Here is a 19,800-nt window from a genome sequence, read left to right as displayed (position 1 = left end):
CCCTTTTCGGTTTTCTTAGCACCATCATCAGTTAGCACCCTAAGGAGGAACCAAATCAAGATGACAGGCATGTCGAACTCTCTCACAGGATTCTCCTCTGCACTATCTGCTGTGACAGGTATGATTATATTGTTTTCCTTTATGCATAAACAGAACTGAACCAACACCCTTTGGCCACCATAATTCACCATAGACCCATCGCAAATGTCACCGCTACATCCTCCACACCGGCATATCCTCCCCCCCCCACGGCCTCCATAAAGATCTTCATCGTCTCATCCGTAACGATACAACACCCATTTTCTCTCTCTCTCTCTCTCTCTCTCTCTCTCTTCACCCTTTTAGATCTGTTCTAGATAGAGACCTACACTCCCATTGTCAATGTCTTCTTCATCTAAAACGCAGCCAACAGTCGTCGTCGTCATTGCAGGGTGGGTGTGGTGGTGAAGCCGGCTGATTTTGCGCAAGCGGCGGCGACGACCGTGGTTGTTTAGTGATACTGTCAGCTGCAGCTATGGCTTTCCGGAAAACAACTATGTGTGTTTGATTGAGATGGAGATAGTTAATGGGGAAAATGGCAAAAAAGAACTCTCTCGATCGTCTGGCGTGAAGTGGTCCATTGGTTTGCTTGCACCCCCGCTGGCTGATCGTCGAAGGCACTGCCTGCTCCTCTCTCTCTCTTGTTTCTCACCAGAAACATAAACCCCAATTTTGACAGAAGAGACACTTTAAAACTGGTAGATGTGGGTCATAACATACCCGAAAACCTGAACTATTAGACCGTGGGGTATGGTGGGGCGTGGGTTTGGGGCATGGGTTGACACGTGAACTTCGAGAGGCACCGCTGGTCAGTTGCATGTTGGGTCGGTGTGACGGGGCGTGGCTAGCCCGCGTGGGTTGACCACGTCTTATAATTTTTTTTCAATTATTATAAAAATACACACAAAATTAAAAAAAAAAAGTCTAGCCACCTATAGCCTAGCCAACCCAGCCAATGAGAGCCGGCCACGGAAGACCGATAGGCCCGCCCAACGTTCGGATTGAAACCCCCACCCAAGAGGCCACGTCAAAACCCAAACCTACCCAAGGTGGTGACTTTGACGTTTGTACACAACCCCTCCCCATACCCTATAGTCTTACTAAGGCCTTACAGGATTTGTTATTATATAAATAAATGAATTTTGTACGAGTACGATTAAAGGTTGCCATCACGAATAACAAGATAAGGGTAATCTAGTAATTTTGATGTAAACCCTAATCATTCGCCTTTATATACCAAACGAGATGTAGATCTAGCCGTCATGTAGATGATTTCTCACAACTGAGTGTGAGTCGGTTGTTCAAGCAAGGTATTCTGATTTTATCTAATTAATCAAGTTATTTTTTCTCAATTTCTTAATAATCGTTTTCACTTTTTCTATTCACTTTCAGTCGATCTCATCGATCTTTCTTCATGGAGATTGTGTGTATTGATTTTGTGGTGGAATCTCATATGAATTCGTGCTTTGAAATGGATCTAATTGATGAAATACTAGATGGTTCGGTCGTGATTTCTCTGTTTAAAAATTTGGTAACTTACCACAACAAGAACCGGCAGGCACCTGCAACAGGTATACTTAACTGAAGTGCTTTATTTTAATTATGTGTACTAGACTTAAACAAAATTGAACAAATCAACATTTTTGTTATACTTAAACTGTATTTTATACCTTTCACTATGAATTTGGTCAAATCCAACATTTATGTTCATGTTTTATTATTTTCTATAACCTTTACAACTAATGTCGTACAAAAACTCAGTAAAGTTACCCTACATGCTTTGCATGTGAGGGTTTTATGCCGTTTTCACGAGCCTTTTATAACACAAATGTGGATTTGTGCAATTTTGTCTATATATATATATATATATATATATATATACTAGGTTAGAACCCCGTGTAATACACGTGTTGAATAAATGTAATTTTATATATCAAATAATAAAAAATATTTTTAAAACCTCGTTTATTACACGGGTTGAATAAATGTAATTTTATATACCAAATAATAAAAAAAATATATCTTTAAAAATCTCATTTATTACATGGGTTGAATAAATGTAAATTTATATGTTAAATAATAAAAAGTTATATCTTTAAGAACTCTGTATTGTACGGGTTGAGTAAATTTAATTTTATATATTAAATAATGAAAAAAGTTACATTTTTAAGAATCTCATGTATTGTGTGGGTTAAGCACATGTAATTTTATATAACAATCAATAAAAAGTTATATCTTATTATGTCTTTATAAACCCTGTGTATTATAAAACCTTTGGATTAAACTGACAAAATGGTCCAAACCACATAGACTAAAATGACATTTAACTCTTTACATTATATTAATTTACATTTAGTGTATGTCTTTTGTTAATATCAAGATAAATAATTTTGAAATCTAATAAATATTTTAAAAAATTATATTATTTTCTATACGAATTGTTTAAATTTAATTTTATAATTATCTTTTAATTAATATTAATTATCTATAATTAAGTAGGAGATAGATATGAGAAAACTAAAAAATAGATTTTTTTTTTGAAAAAAAAAATAGATGGCTTCAATGAATGATATGTGTCCCAAAGTTGTTATATCCTTATAAACCCTGTGTATTATAAAACTTTTGTACTAAACTGACAAAATGGTCCAAACCACAAGGACTAAAATGACATTTAACTCTTTACAATATATTAATTTATAGAGTTAATTGCCAAAATCGTCCCTGAGGTTTCGGCAGGTTTGCCATTTTCGTCCAAAATGACACTTTTGTACCAAATTGCCCCTAACGTTTGTAACTTTTTGCCATTTTCATCCAAACCACTAACTTAGTTTATTTTTCTGTTAAGTTGAGGATATTTGGATGAAATTAGCAAATATAAAACCACAGGGACGATTTTGGCAATTTACTCAAACTCTTTTAAAATATACATGTAATTTTTATATAAAAAAATAATAGCTTTGTCACATAATATTTATAAATTTTCATCCAACCACTAACTAAGTTAATTTTTCTATTAAGGCGAAGAAGGATGTTTATAAACTAAGACAAAAATTAATTTCTAATTTTTTATATAGATCAGTTTTATAAAAATAAAATCTATTTAAACCTTTAAATTTTATAAAACTAAAATGCTGGTGAGCTTATTGAAAAAAGTCAAATAAAAAAATCTTATCATATGTACCAAGTTTGTAATTCATCTTCTACTCTTTTAAATTCGCTCCTAATGAAAAACATAAGCCAGTGCCCCCTATCAAACAATGTATCGTTACCAAACCTTAAAATTACCCACCAAATTGTATTTATAATTTATAATGCTATGAACCAAAAGTTTTTTACTCAAGCCACTTAGAATAAGTATTAGTTAGTTACCCTCATAATCTTAATTAAATAAATATTTTATTTCTACCAACATATTTCCTAGGTGCTTAACACATTTAAAAAATATGTAATGTTTTACAATTTTTTTTCTATCTCTACAACTAATAAATGCTAAAAGTTGTAATCGATTGTTATGTGTTGCACACCAATGACGTTTTCTCTTTATAAAACTGATTTATATAAAGAAGCTTTAAATTAATTTCTATCTTAATTTATAAAATTTAAAACATCATTCACCTTAATAGAAAAAATAAACTGAGTTAGTGATTTGAATAAAAATTTATGAAAATTATGTGACAAAACTATTAATTTTTTTTTCTAAAAACTCCATGTATATTCTTTTTTTATTATATATGTAACAAAAATAATTAAACAAAAGAAATTAAAAAGACTTTGAGTAAATTGCCAAAATCGTCCATGTGGTTTTATATTTGACATTTCCATCCACATATCCTCAACTTAACAGAAAAAATAAACTAAGTTAGTGGTTTGGATGAAAATGGCAAAAAGTTACAAACGTTGGGGCCCATGTTGTGACAACTCTCACCAAACCAGGTATCCGTACGAATTAATTAATATTTAATTACTACTTAATTACTGTGCTTGCTTACAGTTGTGAATAAACTACTACATGATTTCTGATATATACATAACGATGCATCATGCTTTATTAACTGTCACTCCATTATTTACAAACAGAACTACAGTGACAAACTTGATGCACAAAAGCAAAGTAGTACAATGAATGGATAACCCATTAAACATGCTGATATAGCCAGCATCAGATAGACACTGTCTCTAAGGCCAGTATGAGCCGAGAATAGTTTACTACACCAGTAGGAAGTGTAGGGAGGTGAGGATTGTAGAACTGCGTCTCTAGGTAATAGTTATAGTGACCGGATGTGCCTAAAACAAGTTTTAAACACAAAATTCTGCCCTTAAACCCAAAATTCAGCATTTGAGCTAACTAGTAAAGTGCGAAAAACATGGGAAAATAATACTAGACACTTTCCAAAGTGTCGGGAATTCATTGTGTGTGACAACCCTCACCAAACCAGGTACCCGTACAAATTAATTAATATTTAATTACCGCTTAATTACTGTGCTTGCTTACAACTGTGATTAAACTGCTTACTGATTTCTGATACATACATGCTCAAGCATCACATTTTATACTGTCACTCTATTATTGAGGCACAAACACCAGTGACAACCTTGATGCACAAAAAGCACAGTGAGCACACTATACGGGATACCCATCAAACATGCTGACATAACCAGCATCAGGCAGACATTGCCTCTAAGGCCAGTATGAGCCGGGAATAGTTTACTACACTAGTAGTGAGTGTAGGGAGGTGAGGATTGTAGAACTACGTCACTAGGTGAAGTCTATAGTGACCGGATGTGCCTAAAACGTACTTTAAGTACAAAATTCTGCACTTTAATACAAAACTCAGCATTTTAAATTACTAATAAAGTGCAAAAACATTGCAGAACGGTCTCGTATATTTTCCTAAGTACCGAGAATAATTTATGTTACAAAAATATACATAAAGGACCTTTTTCGGCATAATTAGACATTTTAACGGAACGGTATTTAATCGTATAACCGGACATTACCCGAGACACTAAATTTTTGTCAATAACATTATTTCACTAATTATGGCTTGTCATGATCCTCGTATGCCATAACACCCGCTAAAAATAAACAAACTAACATATATCACCACCTTTCTTACATCTAACTAATACTTGCATTCTAGTTACAATTTTTACCTCAAGGCACCCCCCCCCCTCCAATGATTTTAGTCCTTGGTGGACCCACCAAATTTTCCCCACCATACCTCCTAATCTTGTGTAAGATTTTAACATAATATTCTATTAGATTGTTTCTTGCAAATGTGATCAAAATATGTGAAAGATCATTATATAGCATGGCCTTATGATCACAACTATCACTTCACAACAATTCACCTCTCCTTTCACTCATCTCTCTCTCCCTCTCACGGTTACACCATAACAGCCAACATCACCACCCCATTTCACCCTCTCTCCCTCTTGTCTCGGCTGCCCCAAACCAAAAACACCACCATCACCTTTGCACCCTCATCTCCTTCATTTACATAGTCCATTCAAAGCTTGGTGATCATCCATGGAAGGTGCAACTTGAAGGGATTTCAAAGGAGCATTGTTCTAGTTTTTACACCATCTTTTTCTCACAATCTTCACTAGATTTCAACCCTAGCTTTAAGCTAGTAGTAAGTCTCATTTTTGCCTTGGTTCATCTTGTTCAAATTTATGATTTATAGTAAGATGTTTTGTTGTTAAATCACTAAAGATCAAAAGACTAGTAGATGTTAAACAAAAATAAAGAATATAAAAGTTACATAAAAGTTTACTTGTGGCTGAATTATGAAGCGGAATCTTGTCGGTTTGAGGGTTGGTTAAATCATACTTGATGTTTAAAAGTTGTTTTCTCGCTAAATCCATTGTTCGGACACTCGTTGATGCGATTTAATAACATTTAAACTTTAAAACAGCATGCTGATGTACTTTTTCAGCCGCCTTCAACAGGCTGTAAACGGACTTTAATAAATCGAAAAACGGAATTTCTAAAGCCTAAATCGTGTCTTTTCGAAAAACGAAGAAAATGGCGCTGGAATTGTATTTTTCTGAGGTCGGTTACTATTTTAAAAGTCTGCTTTCGTGACAGCAGCTAAGGCTGATTGTTACTGAAGTAGATTGGGCGGTGCGTTTTCGATCACAACTTAAAACCTGAATTGAACCAGCCCCTAAAACTCATACCATAGATGGTCACTGATGTACTTGTGACTCTCGAACTGGAATTTTGTCTAACGGACTTACGAGAAATTTTTGGCAAATTTTTCCGTAAACTGTGATCAGAATGTAACAAATCTGATCACAGTTCGGTAAACAATTTTCTATAAATTATTGATAATGAACTAGACCCCGATATTTTTACACAATAATTTGTGGGTCGATTAGGACGTTCCGCAAAAATTTGGGAATTTTTGGAGTAAGTTAAGTGTTTTATTTACTCGTCCGAAAACAGTCCAGTTTTTCACATATTGAAACTGAAACGACAAGGGTAGTATTTTGCGTGTTAAAACGTAAGGGTTGATTGTTGATGATCATGGGTTGATTTCAAAAAGAAAAAGATGTACGTATTAGCACGGACACTCCCGTTTTTAGGGGAAATTCTGGCGAATTTTTCTAAAAATGCCAAGACTTAGAAAAATTATTTTTCTAACAAGTATGTTTAACTTTATTTCTCGGAATTAAACCTCGCCATGAGTTTTGACATAAAACTTTAAAGTGTTGGATATGAGACTTGTAAATATATTTTGTCAATACTTTAAGTCACCAAATACATAATACATGTACGAATACCCCGTCTTTGGGAAGGAATCTATTTATACGATTACCAAGAAATATAAACACGAAATAGTCTATTTCCCCAAGGACGTTAAAACTCTAAGCTAAGGCGCGGCCGTTCGTCTAAAAGATATTTGCACGTTGTAGGTTGTCATGCTGCAGAGCGAGTTTGAGTTGCTGTTATCAAGGACGCATTACAGTGAGTTCATGTCCCTCTTTTCTCCTAACTGTTTTCAGTTTTCTAAACTGCGGGGGTGAAATACATGATACTATGATTACGAGTACCTTTTTACATGGTATGGTTAGCGTAAGGAGGGTTACTACTTAGATCATGTGAGTGGGTAGGCGGGAACTGGAGGCCATTAATCCTCATTGTAGGACCGAGGGACGTAAGCGGTAGATCTATCTGGGTGTAGCGAGCCCAACCCCAGGCCCAGCAGAACGGACCTTGGGGTGACTTTGTGCCCAACGCAAAATCCGCTAGGGTTGAGTCTTCCTACTTGCACTTCACACATATCAATGGTCTTGCAAACCATTGGTGATCTCTTTTTCCTTATTTGCTACAGACCAGGGATTTTTATACTTACAAGTGTTTTACATACTCACTTACACATGAACTCGCTCAACATTATTGTTGATTTTTCCGACTTACATGTATTTCAGGGAATTAAAGGATCTGGCACGGTATGCTCCGTTTTCACGCTGCGTTAAAGTTAGGAGGTCATCCAAGTTTAAGGGATGTGACTTTTTCCCGGACGAGTCACAGTTCTTAAACTGCGTTTGTTTCATGTTGGTGTTGGTGTCTTTTGAACAATATTTTTTTTATTTTGTAGTACTGTAATTTCCGTTGCATGTGCCAACGCATTAAGACAATGTTGTGGTGGTTTTACTTTTCAACTTAAATCAATGGATGATCTTGCATGGTTTTATTTTCATATAGCTTTGTTATGATTAAGCTATGGTATTAAGAAGTCACACCAAATTAACCACGCTTCCGCAAAGCCAGGGTGTGACAGCTTGGTATCAGAGCTCTGATCATAGCGAAATAGGATTCTTTCTCGAGTCTAGACTATGATCACTAGGGCTCTCACGAAAACATTTTTACACTGCATACCACTTAAGTTCAGATCCAAAATATTTTTACAAACGTTGAGCACATTTATTTATTATTGTTAGGCTCAGTCTGGGAGGCTGAGGCTCGGTGTGGGAGGCCGAGGCTCGGTCTGGGAGACCGAGGTGGTTGTCTAGTGGGACTAGGGAGTCAGTCTGGGAGGCTGGGAAAATTGTCTAATGGGATTAGGGAGTCAGTCTGGGAGGCTGGGAAAATTGGCTAGTGGGACTAGGAAGAGCAGTCTGGGAGGCTAGTGGGACTAGGAGAGCTATTTGATTGCTTATTGGTGACTAATGTGTTTACTTAATTATATGATTCATATATGTGCATATCTGTGGTTGTATTACAGGCACTATGTCTTCATCGAGCGGGGTTTCAGACCTAGTGGCAGTAGACGCTGACGACCCGATGTACACTGATTCAGAGGTTCATACATCAGATACAGACAGCACTGACGAGGATGCATTCCAGCCTTTTGCTATACTCGATTTTGGGGATGACATACCTCATGCTGATGGTGTTCCTGCCGGGGATCTACCTCTTGTGGAGATCCCTGCTCCTGTTCCACACGTTGCATTTCCTGCAGAGGATTTGCCACCCGATGTTGAGTCCGATGACGACCTCGATCTATTCGAGGGTCCCCCTGAGGATCACCATGAGGGCGGGGCCCAGATTGCAGACGATGTCGCTTTTCCGTTAGTTGAGATTCCTGATGAGGAGGCCCATTCTGATTCGTTGATTCCTGATTCTCCTGAGTCGGTAGCTTCCTCTGTTCCACCACCTATTCAGGCTGATATACCCGCTGAGCCTGATGTTGTTGCTCCTTTTCCTGACCCGGTGCCTCTAGAGCCCGACCATGCACTATTTGCGGCTCATGTCGACCCTCAGTATGCTGACACCCGGAATGGGTGGATAGAGGCTGATGATGATGTTCCACCTTTTGTAGTACCGGTTGCACCAGCTTTATCTCCTTTTGATGCACCCTTGTTCCCCACACACACTGCTGATGCGCATCGCACGGATCTGCCCATCACATTTCTCCAGGAGATCCCTCCGCCGCGTCCTGGAGAGGGCCCCTCTCATCAGCCATTTGGCCATGCACCTTTTCTGACCGGAGGGGATCAGTTTGCACCGCAAATCCCTTAGCATACTGTTGTTCCCCCTGTTCCACCGTTCACTGTACCACCTTTTACTCCACCCAGCGGGCCATTTCTCTGGACCACATCATCCATCATGCCGCCGACAGATCCATATCATCCCTATTATGTCGGGCCTACTACGGAGGATGTCCTCGTTTCATTCATGCTACAGCATGACGCGCTGACACGTCGTGTCCAGGTCTTGGAGCAGCAGATAGAGTGTCTGTCGCGTTCTCACCACGCCATGGAGGAGGATTGGCTCCTCATGCGCAGTTTGTTCTATTTTCATTTTCCTCCTCCACCACCAGCAGCATGAGGGCTCTTTTGGTTGATGCAGGTACCACCACTTTTGATGAGAAGACGGCGATTAAGTCGGCTACATAGCTTTTTGAAGACCACCTGACGATTATGACTTTTGATGTTTGGTATTTGTATATGTTTAGACGTTTCGGGCAAGGGCGTTGTGACCCTTGGCCCCTTTTGGATGTATGTTACATTTTGTGGAACTTGTAAACATTGTAATCGTGGTCTTGGTTATATGAAGCTTAATCGCAGTATTCTCATTACATGCATGGCTGATTTATTGATTATTTATATTTATAACATGGGATGTTGTGTGATTGATTGTTTATAACATGAGATGTTATGTGTTTGGTTTATTTTAACATGAGATGTTATGTATTATTACTATCGTTTTATACGCACACTTTACCTACCATGACCTGACTCGCGTAAACCATCTTTTAGAAGATGCCACCGAAACGTGATCCACGCATGCCTGCCAACGAGGCAGAACTTCAACAAATCATTGTTGCCGCCATCGCGCAATACGCCGCCTCTCAAGGAGGAGCTAGCGGAAGTAATTCTGGCAATACCGGCAACAACAACCCGCCTCATGGTAATACTAAGTCATTAAGACATACCATGATATAATTGGAAATCTCTAGCAAGTTGCTAACACCATTTGAATATTGTAACGTATGTGCAGGGTGCACCTACAAGCAGTTCTTAGACTGCAAACCTGTAAACTTTGATGGCACCGGAGGTGCTGTTGCTTTTGTTCGTTGGGCAGAAAAGACAGAATCAGTTCTCCGCATGAGCAAATGCGCTCCAGATCAGCAGGTTACCTACATCTCTGGGCTATTCTTGGACGGAGCCCTGTCATGGTGGAATTTACAAGTCCAAACACTTGGTGAAGCCGCAGCCTACGCATTGACGTGGAACGAGCTGAAAGAGCTCATGCGCAAAAAGTATTGCTCTCGCGCTGAGATCCAGAGGTTGGAAACTGAGTTTTGGCATTTGAAAATGGAAGGTCCGAAAATTGCAGAATATGTTCAGAGGTTTCACGACCTATCACAGGTGGTACCTTATATGGTCACGCTAGAATTCAAGCGGATTGAGCGCTTCATTTGGGGTTTAGCTCCTCAAATCATTAGTATGGTGACCACCTCAAAACCGGCAACAATCACCGAGGCGATCGATCTAAGCGTAGCTCTCACTGAGGAGGCCATCCGCCTAAACAAGTTTTCTGATGTTGAGCAAAAGAAGAAGGAGACTCATGTAGAGTCGTCCGGGAACAACAAAAGAAAATTCTCGAATTTCAAACAAGGCACAAGCAGTGATGGCAGGAAAGGAGAACCAAGCGCACCGGTTCAAGCTATGACTGGTACTGGAAGGAGAGGAAAGGGATATATGGGTACTCATCCCAAGTGTGACTCCTGCCAGCGTCATCATTCTGGCCGATGCGGGCCAAAAGTATGTGAAGCTTGTGGAAGACTAGGGCACTTGAAGGATTCTTGCTGGGCTAGTACTGGCCGGGGAGGCCAAGGAGGATTTGGAAATAAAAACAATAATCGTGGTGGTATTGGGAATCGCACTCAGGGGAACAATGGAGGAAACGGGAATCGAGGCAGCAATGCGAATCAAGCTGGTAATGTGAATCGTAACCAAAACAACAATCAAGCTGGGAATGGAGCAGGAAATGGTCAAAGAATGGGTTGTTTCAACTGTGGTGACATTGGGCATTTTAAGAGGAACTGCCCGGGATTGAACCAAGCACGGGGAAGGGTTTTCAATATCGAAGCGAGGGAAGCGCGCCAGGATCCCAATGTTGTTACTGGTACGTTCCCTATAAACCAACGCTTTGCATCCGTTTTATTTGATACTGGTGCCGATTATAGCTTCGTATCGTTAGAATTTAAGAATATGCTTGGGTTAGCCACTAGTAAGTTAGATATTCCCTACTCAATCGAATTAGCTAATGGAAAGTTGGTAGAAGCCAATGAAGTTGTCAGAGGTTGTGTAATCGAATTGAGAGAGCGTGAGTTTGCTTTGGATCTCCTACAGTCCAGCTGGGGAGCTTCGACGTGGTGGTAGGAATGGATTGGTTACCAGGCAACAAGGCAGAAATTGTTTGTCATGAAAAGGTCGTCCGTATTCCAACCGAAGATGGTGAGAGAATTGTGGTTCATGGAGAGAAGCGTGATACACCTTTGAGAATTATCAGCTGCTTGAAAGCGCGAAAGTGTTTGCAAAAGGGATGTGCTGCCTTCCTGGCACACATTGTGGACAAGAAAGCTGCTGAGCCAAAAATAGAAGACATCCCCGTCGTAAGGGAATATCCTGAAGTCTTTCCAGAAGACTTGCCAGGATTGCAACCCCAGAGGCAAGTGGAGTTCCGTATTGACTTAGATCCAAGCGCTGCGCATGTGGCTAAGACACCTTATAGACTTGCACCTTCAGAGATGCAAGAATTGTCGACACAACTCCAGGAGTTACTTGACAAAGGTTTTATCCGACCAAGCTTCTCACCTTGGGGAGCTCCGGTCCTGTTTGTCAAGAAGAAGGACGGTAGTTTTCGTATGTGTATTGACTACCGGGAGTTGAATAAGCTGACGATCAAGAATAGATACCCTCTGCCAAGGATCGATGATCTATTTGACCAACTGCAAGGTTCAAGCTTTTACTCAAAGATCGATCTTCGATCTGGATACCATCAGTTAAGAATACAAGAGGAGAGTATCCCGAAAACAGCCTTCAGAACTCGTTATGGACACTACGAGTTCCTAGTTATGCCGTTTGGGTTGACAAACGCACCTGCTGTTTTCATGGATTTGATGAACAGAGTTTGCAAGCCGTACTTGGATAAGTTCGTGATTGTGTTTATCGATGATATTTTGATTTATTCAAAGACAAAGGCTGAGCACGAACAGCATCTAAGAGCAATTCTGGAACTGCTGAAAAAGGAACAGTTGTATGCCAAGTTCTCTAAGTGCGAGTTTTGGCTACGTGAAGTCCAATTCCTTGGACATGTGGTGAATGGGGATGGGATTCATGTGGACCCCACCAAGATTGAAGCAATAAAAAATTGGGAAACTCCAAAGACGCCAACCGAGATTCGACAATTCTTAGGCTTGGCTGGTTACTATCGAAGGTTCATTGAGGATTTTTCAAAAATCGCTCAATCACTGACACTCCTCACGCAAAAGGATAAGAAGTTTGACTGGGGAATTAAACAGGAGGAAGCATTTCAGTTGTTGAAGGATAAGCTCTGCAATGCGCCGATCTTAGCACTACCGGAAGGTACAGATGATTTCGTGGTATACTGTGACGCCTCACGTCAAGGATTGGGTTGCGTGTTGATGCAACGCCAGAAAGTTATAGCTTACGCGTCACGCTAGTTGAAAGTACATGAAAGGAACTATACCACGCATGATTTGGAGCTAGGCGCAGTAATATTTGCATTAAAGATCTGGAGACACTACCTATATGGTACGAAGTGTACAATCTTCACAGACCACAAGAGTTTACAACACATATTCAACCAGAAAGAGCTGAACATGAGACAAAGACGTTGGGTCGAATTGTTGAACGATTACGACTGCGAGATAAAGTACCATCCAGGGAAGGCAAATGTGGTCGCCGATGCCCTAAGTCGTAAAGAAAGGATCAAGCCCATAAGGGTTAGGGCTTTGGAGATGATCATCCAGACAGATCTTTCCCTGAGCATTCGCGCCGCGCAGAAGGAAGCTCTTAAGGAAAGAAACTTTGAAGAAGAATATCTCCGTGGGATGGAGAAGCAATTAGTACCAAACAAGGAAGGAACGTTATGTTTTATGAAGAGGATTTGGGTTCCTCTGTTTGGTGGGTTGAGAAAAGATATTTTTGATGAGGCACACAAATCACGGTACTCTATTCATCCCGGTGCGGATAAGATGTACCAGGATCTTAAGGATTATTATTGGTGGCCCAGGATGAAGGGCGACGTTGCTGTTTATGTTAGCAAGTGCTTGACGTGTGCCAAGGTAAAAGCTGAATACCAGAAACCTTCGGGACTTCTGCAACAACCTGAAATTCCCAAGTGGAAATGGGAACAGATTTCAATGGATTTTATAACGAAATTGCCAAAGACGCCCAGGGGTCATGATACTATTTGGGTGATAGTTGACCGCCTAACAAAGTCCGCGCACTTCTTGCCAATCAAAGAGAAGGACAATACTAGTAAACTTGCGGAAATATACATGAGAGAAATCGTTGCACGTCATGGAGTGCCTCTCTCGATCATCTCTGATAGAGGTGGACGTTTCATATCAAGGATTTGGCAATCCTTCCAAGAAGCTTTTGGCTCACAATTGAATTTGAGCACTGCATTCCATCCGCAAACTGATGGCCAAAGTGAAAGAACTATTCAGACATTGGAGGATATGCTGAGAGCATGTGTAATGGATCTTGGTGGTAGCTGGGATAAGCATTTACCACTGGCCGAATTCTCATACAACAACAGCTACCACACTAGTATTGGAGCCGCGCCATTTGAATTTCTTTACGGACGCAAGTGTCGATCACCACTATGCTGGGCTGACGCAGGTGATAGACAGCTTGTTGGTCCCTAAATCGTCCAAGAGACGACAGACAAGATTGCGCAGATTCGAAAACGTATCGAAGCGGCACGCGAAAGACAGAAAGCCTATGCAGATCCAAACCGGAAACACTTGGAATTCCAAGTTGGAGATATGGTTTTATTGAAAGTTTCACCCTGGAAGGGTGTGGCACGCTTCGGAAAGCGTGGGAAGTTGAATCCGCGTTACATTGGCCCTTTCAGAATTCTGCAAAGGATTGGGCTTGTAGCCTACAAGTTGGACCTACCTGCTGAACTCCATGGTGTTCACGATACATTCCATGTATCCAATTTGAGAAAAAGTCCAACACAAGATACAGTGATCATTCCTTCTGACGAAGTTCATATCGATAACACGCTCCACTTTACAGAAGAACCTGTTGAGGTTACAGATTGGAAAGTTAATAAAACTCGCAGGAGCAGTGTCAAGCTCGTCAAAGTTCGTTGGAATGTTAGGCATGGACCTGAATTCACGTGGGAACGTGAGGATCGAATGAAAGAGAAATACCCCCATTTGTTTCCTAATAACCCTGCATCTTGTAGCAGAACTTAAATTTCAGGACGAAATTTATTTAACGGGGGGAGAATGTGACAACCCTCACCAAACCAGGTACCCGTACAAATTAATTAATATTTAATTACCGCTTAATTACTGTGCTTGCTTACAACTGTGATTAAACTGCTTACTGATTTCTGATACATACATGCTCAAGCATCACATTTTATACTGTCACTCTATTATTGAGGCACAAACACCAGTGAAACCTTGATGCACAAAAAGCACAGTGAGCACACTATACGGGATACCCATCAAACATGCTGACATAACCAGCATCAGGCAGACATTGCCTCTAAGGCCAGTATGAGCCGGGAATAGTTTACTACACTAGTAGTGAGTGTAGGGAGGTGAGGATTGTAGAACTACGTCACTAGGTGAAGTCTATAGTGACCGGATGTGCCTAAAACGTACTTTAAGTACAAAATTCTGCACTTTAATACAAAACTCAGCATTTTAAATTACTAATAAAGTGCAAAAACATTGCAGAACGGTCCCGTATATTTTCCTAAGTACCGGGAATAATTTATGTTACAAAAATATACATAAAGGACCTTTTTCGGCATAATTAGACATTTTAACGGAACGGTATTTAATCGTATAACCGGACATTACCCGAGACACTAAATTTTTGTCAATAACATTATTTCACTAATTATGGCTTGTCATGATCCCCATATGCCATAACACCCGCTAAAAATAAACAAACTAACATATATCACCACCTTTCTTACATCTAACTAATACTTGCATTCTAGTTACAATTTTTACCTCAAGGCACCCCCCCCAACGATTTTCGTCCTTGGTGGACCCACCAAATTTTCCCCACCATACCTCCTAATCTTGTGTAAGATTTTAACATAATATTCTATTAGATTGTTGCTTGCAAATGTGATCAAAATATGTGAAAGATCATTATATATCATGGCCTTATGATCACAACTATCACTTCACAACAATTCACCTCTCCCTTCACTCATCTCTCTCTCCCTCTCACGGTTACACCATAACAGCCAACATCACCACCCCATTTCACCCTCTCTCCCTCTTGTCTCGGCTGCCCCAAACCAAAAACACCACCATCACCTTTGCACCCTCATCTCCTTCATTTACATAGTCCATTCAAAGCTTGGTGATCATCCATGGAAGGTGCAACTTGAAGGGATTTCAAAGGAGCATTGTTCTAGTTTTTACACCATCTTTTTCTCACATTCTTCACTAGATTTCAACCCTAGCTTTAAGCTAGTAGTAAGTCTCATTTTTGCCTTGGTTCATCTTGTTCAAATTTATGATTTATAGTAAGATGTTTTGTTGTTAAATCACTAAAGATCAAAAGACTAGTAGATGTTAAACAAAAATAAAGAACATAAAAGTTACATAAAAGTTTACTTGTGGCTGAATTATGAAGCGGAATCTTGTCGGTTTGAGGGTTGGTTAAATCATACTTGATGTTTAAAAGTTGTTTTCTCGCTAAATCCATTGTTCGGACACTCGTTGATGCGATTTAATAACATTTAAACTTTAAAACAGCATGCTGATGTACTTTTTCAGCCGCCTTCAACAGGCTGTAAACGGACTTTAATAAATCGAAAAACGGAATTTCTAGAGCCTAAATCGTGTCTTTTCGAAAAACGAAGAAAATGGCGCTGGAGTTGTATTTTTCTGAGGTCGGTTACTATTTTAAAAGTCTGCTTTCGTGACAGCAGCTAAGGCTGATTGTTACTGCAGTAGATTGGGCGGTGCGTTTTCGATCACAACTTAAAACCTGAATTGAACCAGCCCCTAAAACTCATACCATAGATGGTCACTGATGTACTTGTGACCCTCGAACTGGAATTTTGTCTAACGGACTTACGAGGAATTTTGGCAAATTTTTCCGTATACTGTGATCAGAATGTAACAAATCTGATCACAGTTCGGTAAACGATTTTCTATAAATTATTGATAATGAACTAGACCCCGATATTTTTACACAATAATTTGTGGGTCGATTAGGACGTTCCGCAAAAATTTGGGAATTTTTGGAATAAGTTAAGTATTTTATTTACTCGTCCGAAAACAGTCCAGTTTTTCACATATTGAAACTGAAACGACAAGGGTAGTATTTTGCGTGTTAAAACGTAAGGGTTGATTGTTGATGATCATGGGTTGATTTCAAAAAGAAAAAGATGTGCGTATTAGCACGGACACTCCCGTTTTTAGGGGAAATTCTGGCGAATTTTTCTAAAAATGACTTAGAAAAATTATTTTTCTAACAAGTATGTTTAACTTCATTTCTCGGAATTAAACCTCGCCATGAGTTTTGACATAAAACTTTAAAGTGTTGGATATGAGACTTGTAAATATATTTTGTCAATACTTTAAGTCACCAAATACATAATACATGTACGAATACCCCATCCTTGGGAAGGAATCTATTTATACGATTACCAAGAAATATAAACACGAAATAGTTGTCTAACTATTTCCCCAAGGACGTTAAAACTCTAAGTTAAGGCACGGCCGTTCGTCTAATAGATATTAGCACGTTGTAGGTTGTCGTGCTGCAGACCGAGTTTGAGTTGCTGTTATCAAGGACGCATTACAGTGAGTTCATGTCCCCCTTTTCTCTTAATTGTTTTCAGTTTTCTAAACTGCGGGGGTGAAATACATGATACTATGATTACGAGTACCTTTTTACATGGTATGGTTAGCGTAAGGAGGGTTACTACTTAGATCATGTGAGTGGGTAGGCGGGAACTGGAGGCCATTAATCCTCATTGTAGGACCAAGGGACGTAAGCGGTAGATCTATCTGGGTGTAGCGAGCCCAACCCCAGGCCCAGCAGAACGGACCTTGGGGTGACTTTGTGCCCAACGCAAAATCCGCTAGGGTTGAGTTTTCCTACTTGCACTTCACACATATCAATGGCCTTGCAAACCATTGGTGATCTCTTTTTCCTTATTTGCTACATACCAGGGATTTTTATACTCACAAGTGTTTTACATACTCACTTACACATGAACTCGCTCAACATTATTGTTGATTTTTCCGACTTACATGTATTTCAGGGAATTAAAGGATCTGGCACGATATGCTCTGTTTTCACGCTGCGTTAAAGTTAGGAGGTCATCCAAGTTTAAGGGATGTGACTTTTTCCTGGACGAGTCACAGTTCTTAAACTGCGTTTGTTTCATGTTGGTGTTGGTGTCTTTTGAACAATATTTTTTTATTTTGTAGAACTGTAATTTCCGTTGCATGTGCCAACGCATTAAGACAATGTTGTGGTGGTTTTACTTTTCAACTTTAATCAGTGGATGATCTTGCATGGTTTTATTTTCATATAGCTTTGTTATGATTAAGCTATGGTATTAAGAAGTCACACCAAATTAACCACGCTTCCGCAAAGCCAGGGTGTGACATTGTGTCACTAAAAATAATATTAAAGACACTTTAAATGCTTGTTAAGCACTTTAACGGATCAGTATCCAACCGAACAACCGGACTCTACCCGGAACATAAAAATATTGTCAATGACACTATTTTCCTTTTCTGAGCCAGTTAGGGTACCCGAATACCCTAGCACCCGGTACAAAACACCATACACTAGTAATTAGTTAAACCTCCTAATTAAACTAACTAGTTACCTAACTATCAAGTTGGAAACCAACCCATTTACCCCCCCTATAACCGAAATCGTCCCATGGGGGACACACCCCACCTATTTTTGAATATTTTATTCATGGATGTCTAATATCATCAAGACATTATATACAATGGGTAATAGTAGTTGGTGAATTATAAGAAGGCATGAAGGTTAATCCTTTCATTCTCACACACACTTAAACAAAAAAAAAAAAAAAAAAAAACTACTCTTCCTCTCTTCTCTTGATACCTACGACCGATCACACACACCCATATCCACACATTTTCCAATTTCAATCTTGCAATTCCACATACACACAAAGGTGAAGGATCACGCATAAGGAGGCTCGGTACTTACGGAATCACAAGGACCTCTCTACGACGCTATTAACCACCTTGTTTTCACTTGATTTCTTCCCTAGCCTTGAGCTAGTTGTAAGTGCTTCTAATCACCCTCTTGATCTTGTCTAAAGTGGGTAATAAGAGATTTAACGGATAAAATTCATAAACACTAAAGATCAAAGCTTAAAGTCTAGTAAAAATGATGAACACAGTGGTTAAAGAGTAAATATTAGTGTAAAACTCATAAATTTTGTTTTGTTATGATTATTTCATGTTGTTTGATGCTAGTAGTAGTTCGGATCGTCATCTAACCCGGCTAGGTCATGTTCATGAAACATGAACTAGTGTTATGTTAAGTGTGAAAATGATTAGATGATGAACTCTACTATTTATGAACATGAACTTGTGTAAAAGTGATTTTTCTTGTAAAATGAGTTCTAAACTAGTAGATCTAAAGATCTACAAGTGGTATTTTCGAAGAACCAAATGTAAGATGCAAATCATGTTTTAAACCCGGATCTTACATCAACTACAAGCTTTTTAGTGAAAAAGCAAGTGTGTAAACACTTACGTAACAAGAGATTTAACAAAGAAATATTTTTGTAACCTTTGACCAAGAAGTTGTAACGATGCATTTTCTTTAAAAATAAGATATACAAGAAACCGATTTTATTTTTAAGGATAGAAAGATCTACTAAAAATAATGGAAGGATACTACATACTTTTACACAACTTACAAGTTCATGTGTTTGCGATTTGTGTATATTTTTGACTAGTTTGATGTTTGAAGATTGTTTGTTGATGTTGGGAAATTGTTGATTGAATTTTGAAAAGAAAATTATACGCTAATAAGCGTGGCCACCTCCAGTTACAGACTCTGGCGAAATTTTTCCAGAAATATAACACTTGGAAATATTTTTACAACAAGTGTTATGAATATATTTTTAACTTGTTTTTCCAAATAAAATTCGCCATGGATTTTATTACAAAACTTCCAAGTGTCGGAGGTGGGATTTTCATAAATAAAACTTGCTAAAATATATATTTAGAATATATATATTTTCATAATAGCACTTGTGTAATTTTATGATTATTTTGTGAACTATATAAATATTATTTTTAGAGTAAAAATAATATTACTGGAACATACTGAATATTAACGACTCCAAAATAATACCAACGCCTTCACAATAAATATTTAAGTTACACCGGTATTATTATTACCACCCGAACTTCAAATGTAACTTACGTATTTTCAGAAAAATACCCTTACATGCATATTTTGACAAAAGTGTTATTTTGGTTAAAATTATATGGA

The 19,800-nt window shown here is 38.9% G+C and overlaps 1 protein-coding gene across 5 annotated transcripts; it reads left to right on the top strand.

Moving 5' to 3' along the window:
- Positions 1-1,248: 1,248 nt before the first annotated feature.
- On the top strand, positions 1,249-17,837 carry LOC110867983. Of its 5 annotated transcripts, XM_022117047.2 has the most exons (4): positions 1,527-1,610; positions 6,961-7,012; positions 7,477-7,497; positions 8,274-9,629. In XM_022117047.2, exon 4 carries the CDS (start codon positions 8,279-8,281, stop codon positions 9,068-9,070), a length of 792 nt encoding a protein of 263 aa, XP_021972739.1. In that variant the 5' UTR covers positions 1,527-1,610; positions 6,961-7,012; positions 7,477-7,497; positions 8,274-8,278; the 3' UTR covers positions 9,071-9,629. The 5 variants fall into 5 exon arrangements, 4 of the variants coding, with proteins under 4 accessions (XP_021972737.1, XP_021972740.1, XP_021972738.1 ...); XM_022117045.2 differs by lacking the exons at positions 6,961-7,012; positions 7,477-7,497 and adding an exon at positions 1,249-1,349 and having other exon boundaries at positions 1,432-1,610; XM_022117048.2 differs by lacking the exon at positions 6,961-7,012 and having other exon boundaries at positions 1,476-1,610.
- The last annotated feature ends 1,963 nt before the right edge of the window (positions 17,838-19,800 follow it).

This window comes from Helianthus annuus, chromosome 7 (assembly GCF_002127325.2).
Source record: "Helianthus annuus cultivar XRQ/B chromosome 7, HanXRQr2.0-SUNRISE, whole genome shotgun sequence".
NCBI lineage: Eukaryota > Viridiplantae > Streptophyta > Magnoliopsida > Asterales > Asteraceae > Helianthus > Helianthus annuus.
Note: the sequence above shows the minus strand (reverse complement) of the source record. Positions and strands in the feature narration are given on the sequence as shown.

Excerpts from the sequence above, each read along its gene's own strand:
- LOC110867983 (XM_022117045.2), top strand. The coding sequence starts at position 1,454 with ATGGAGATTGTGTGTATTGATTTTGTGGTGGAATCTCATATGAATTCG. Across the intron at positions 1,611-8,273 it reads CCGGCAGGCACCTGCAACAG|GCACTATGTCTTCATCGAGC; the intron begins GTATACTTAACT and ends GTTGTATTACAG.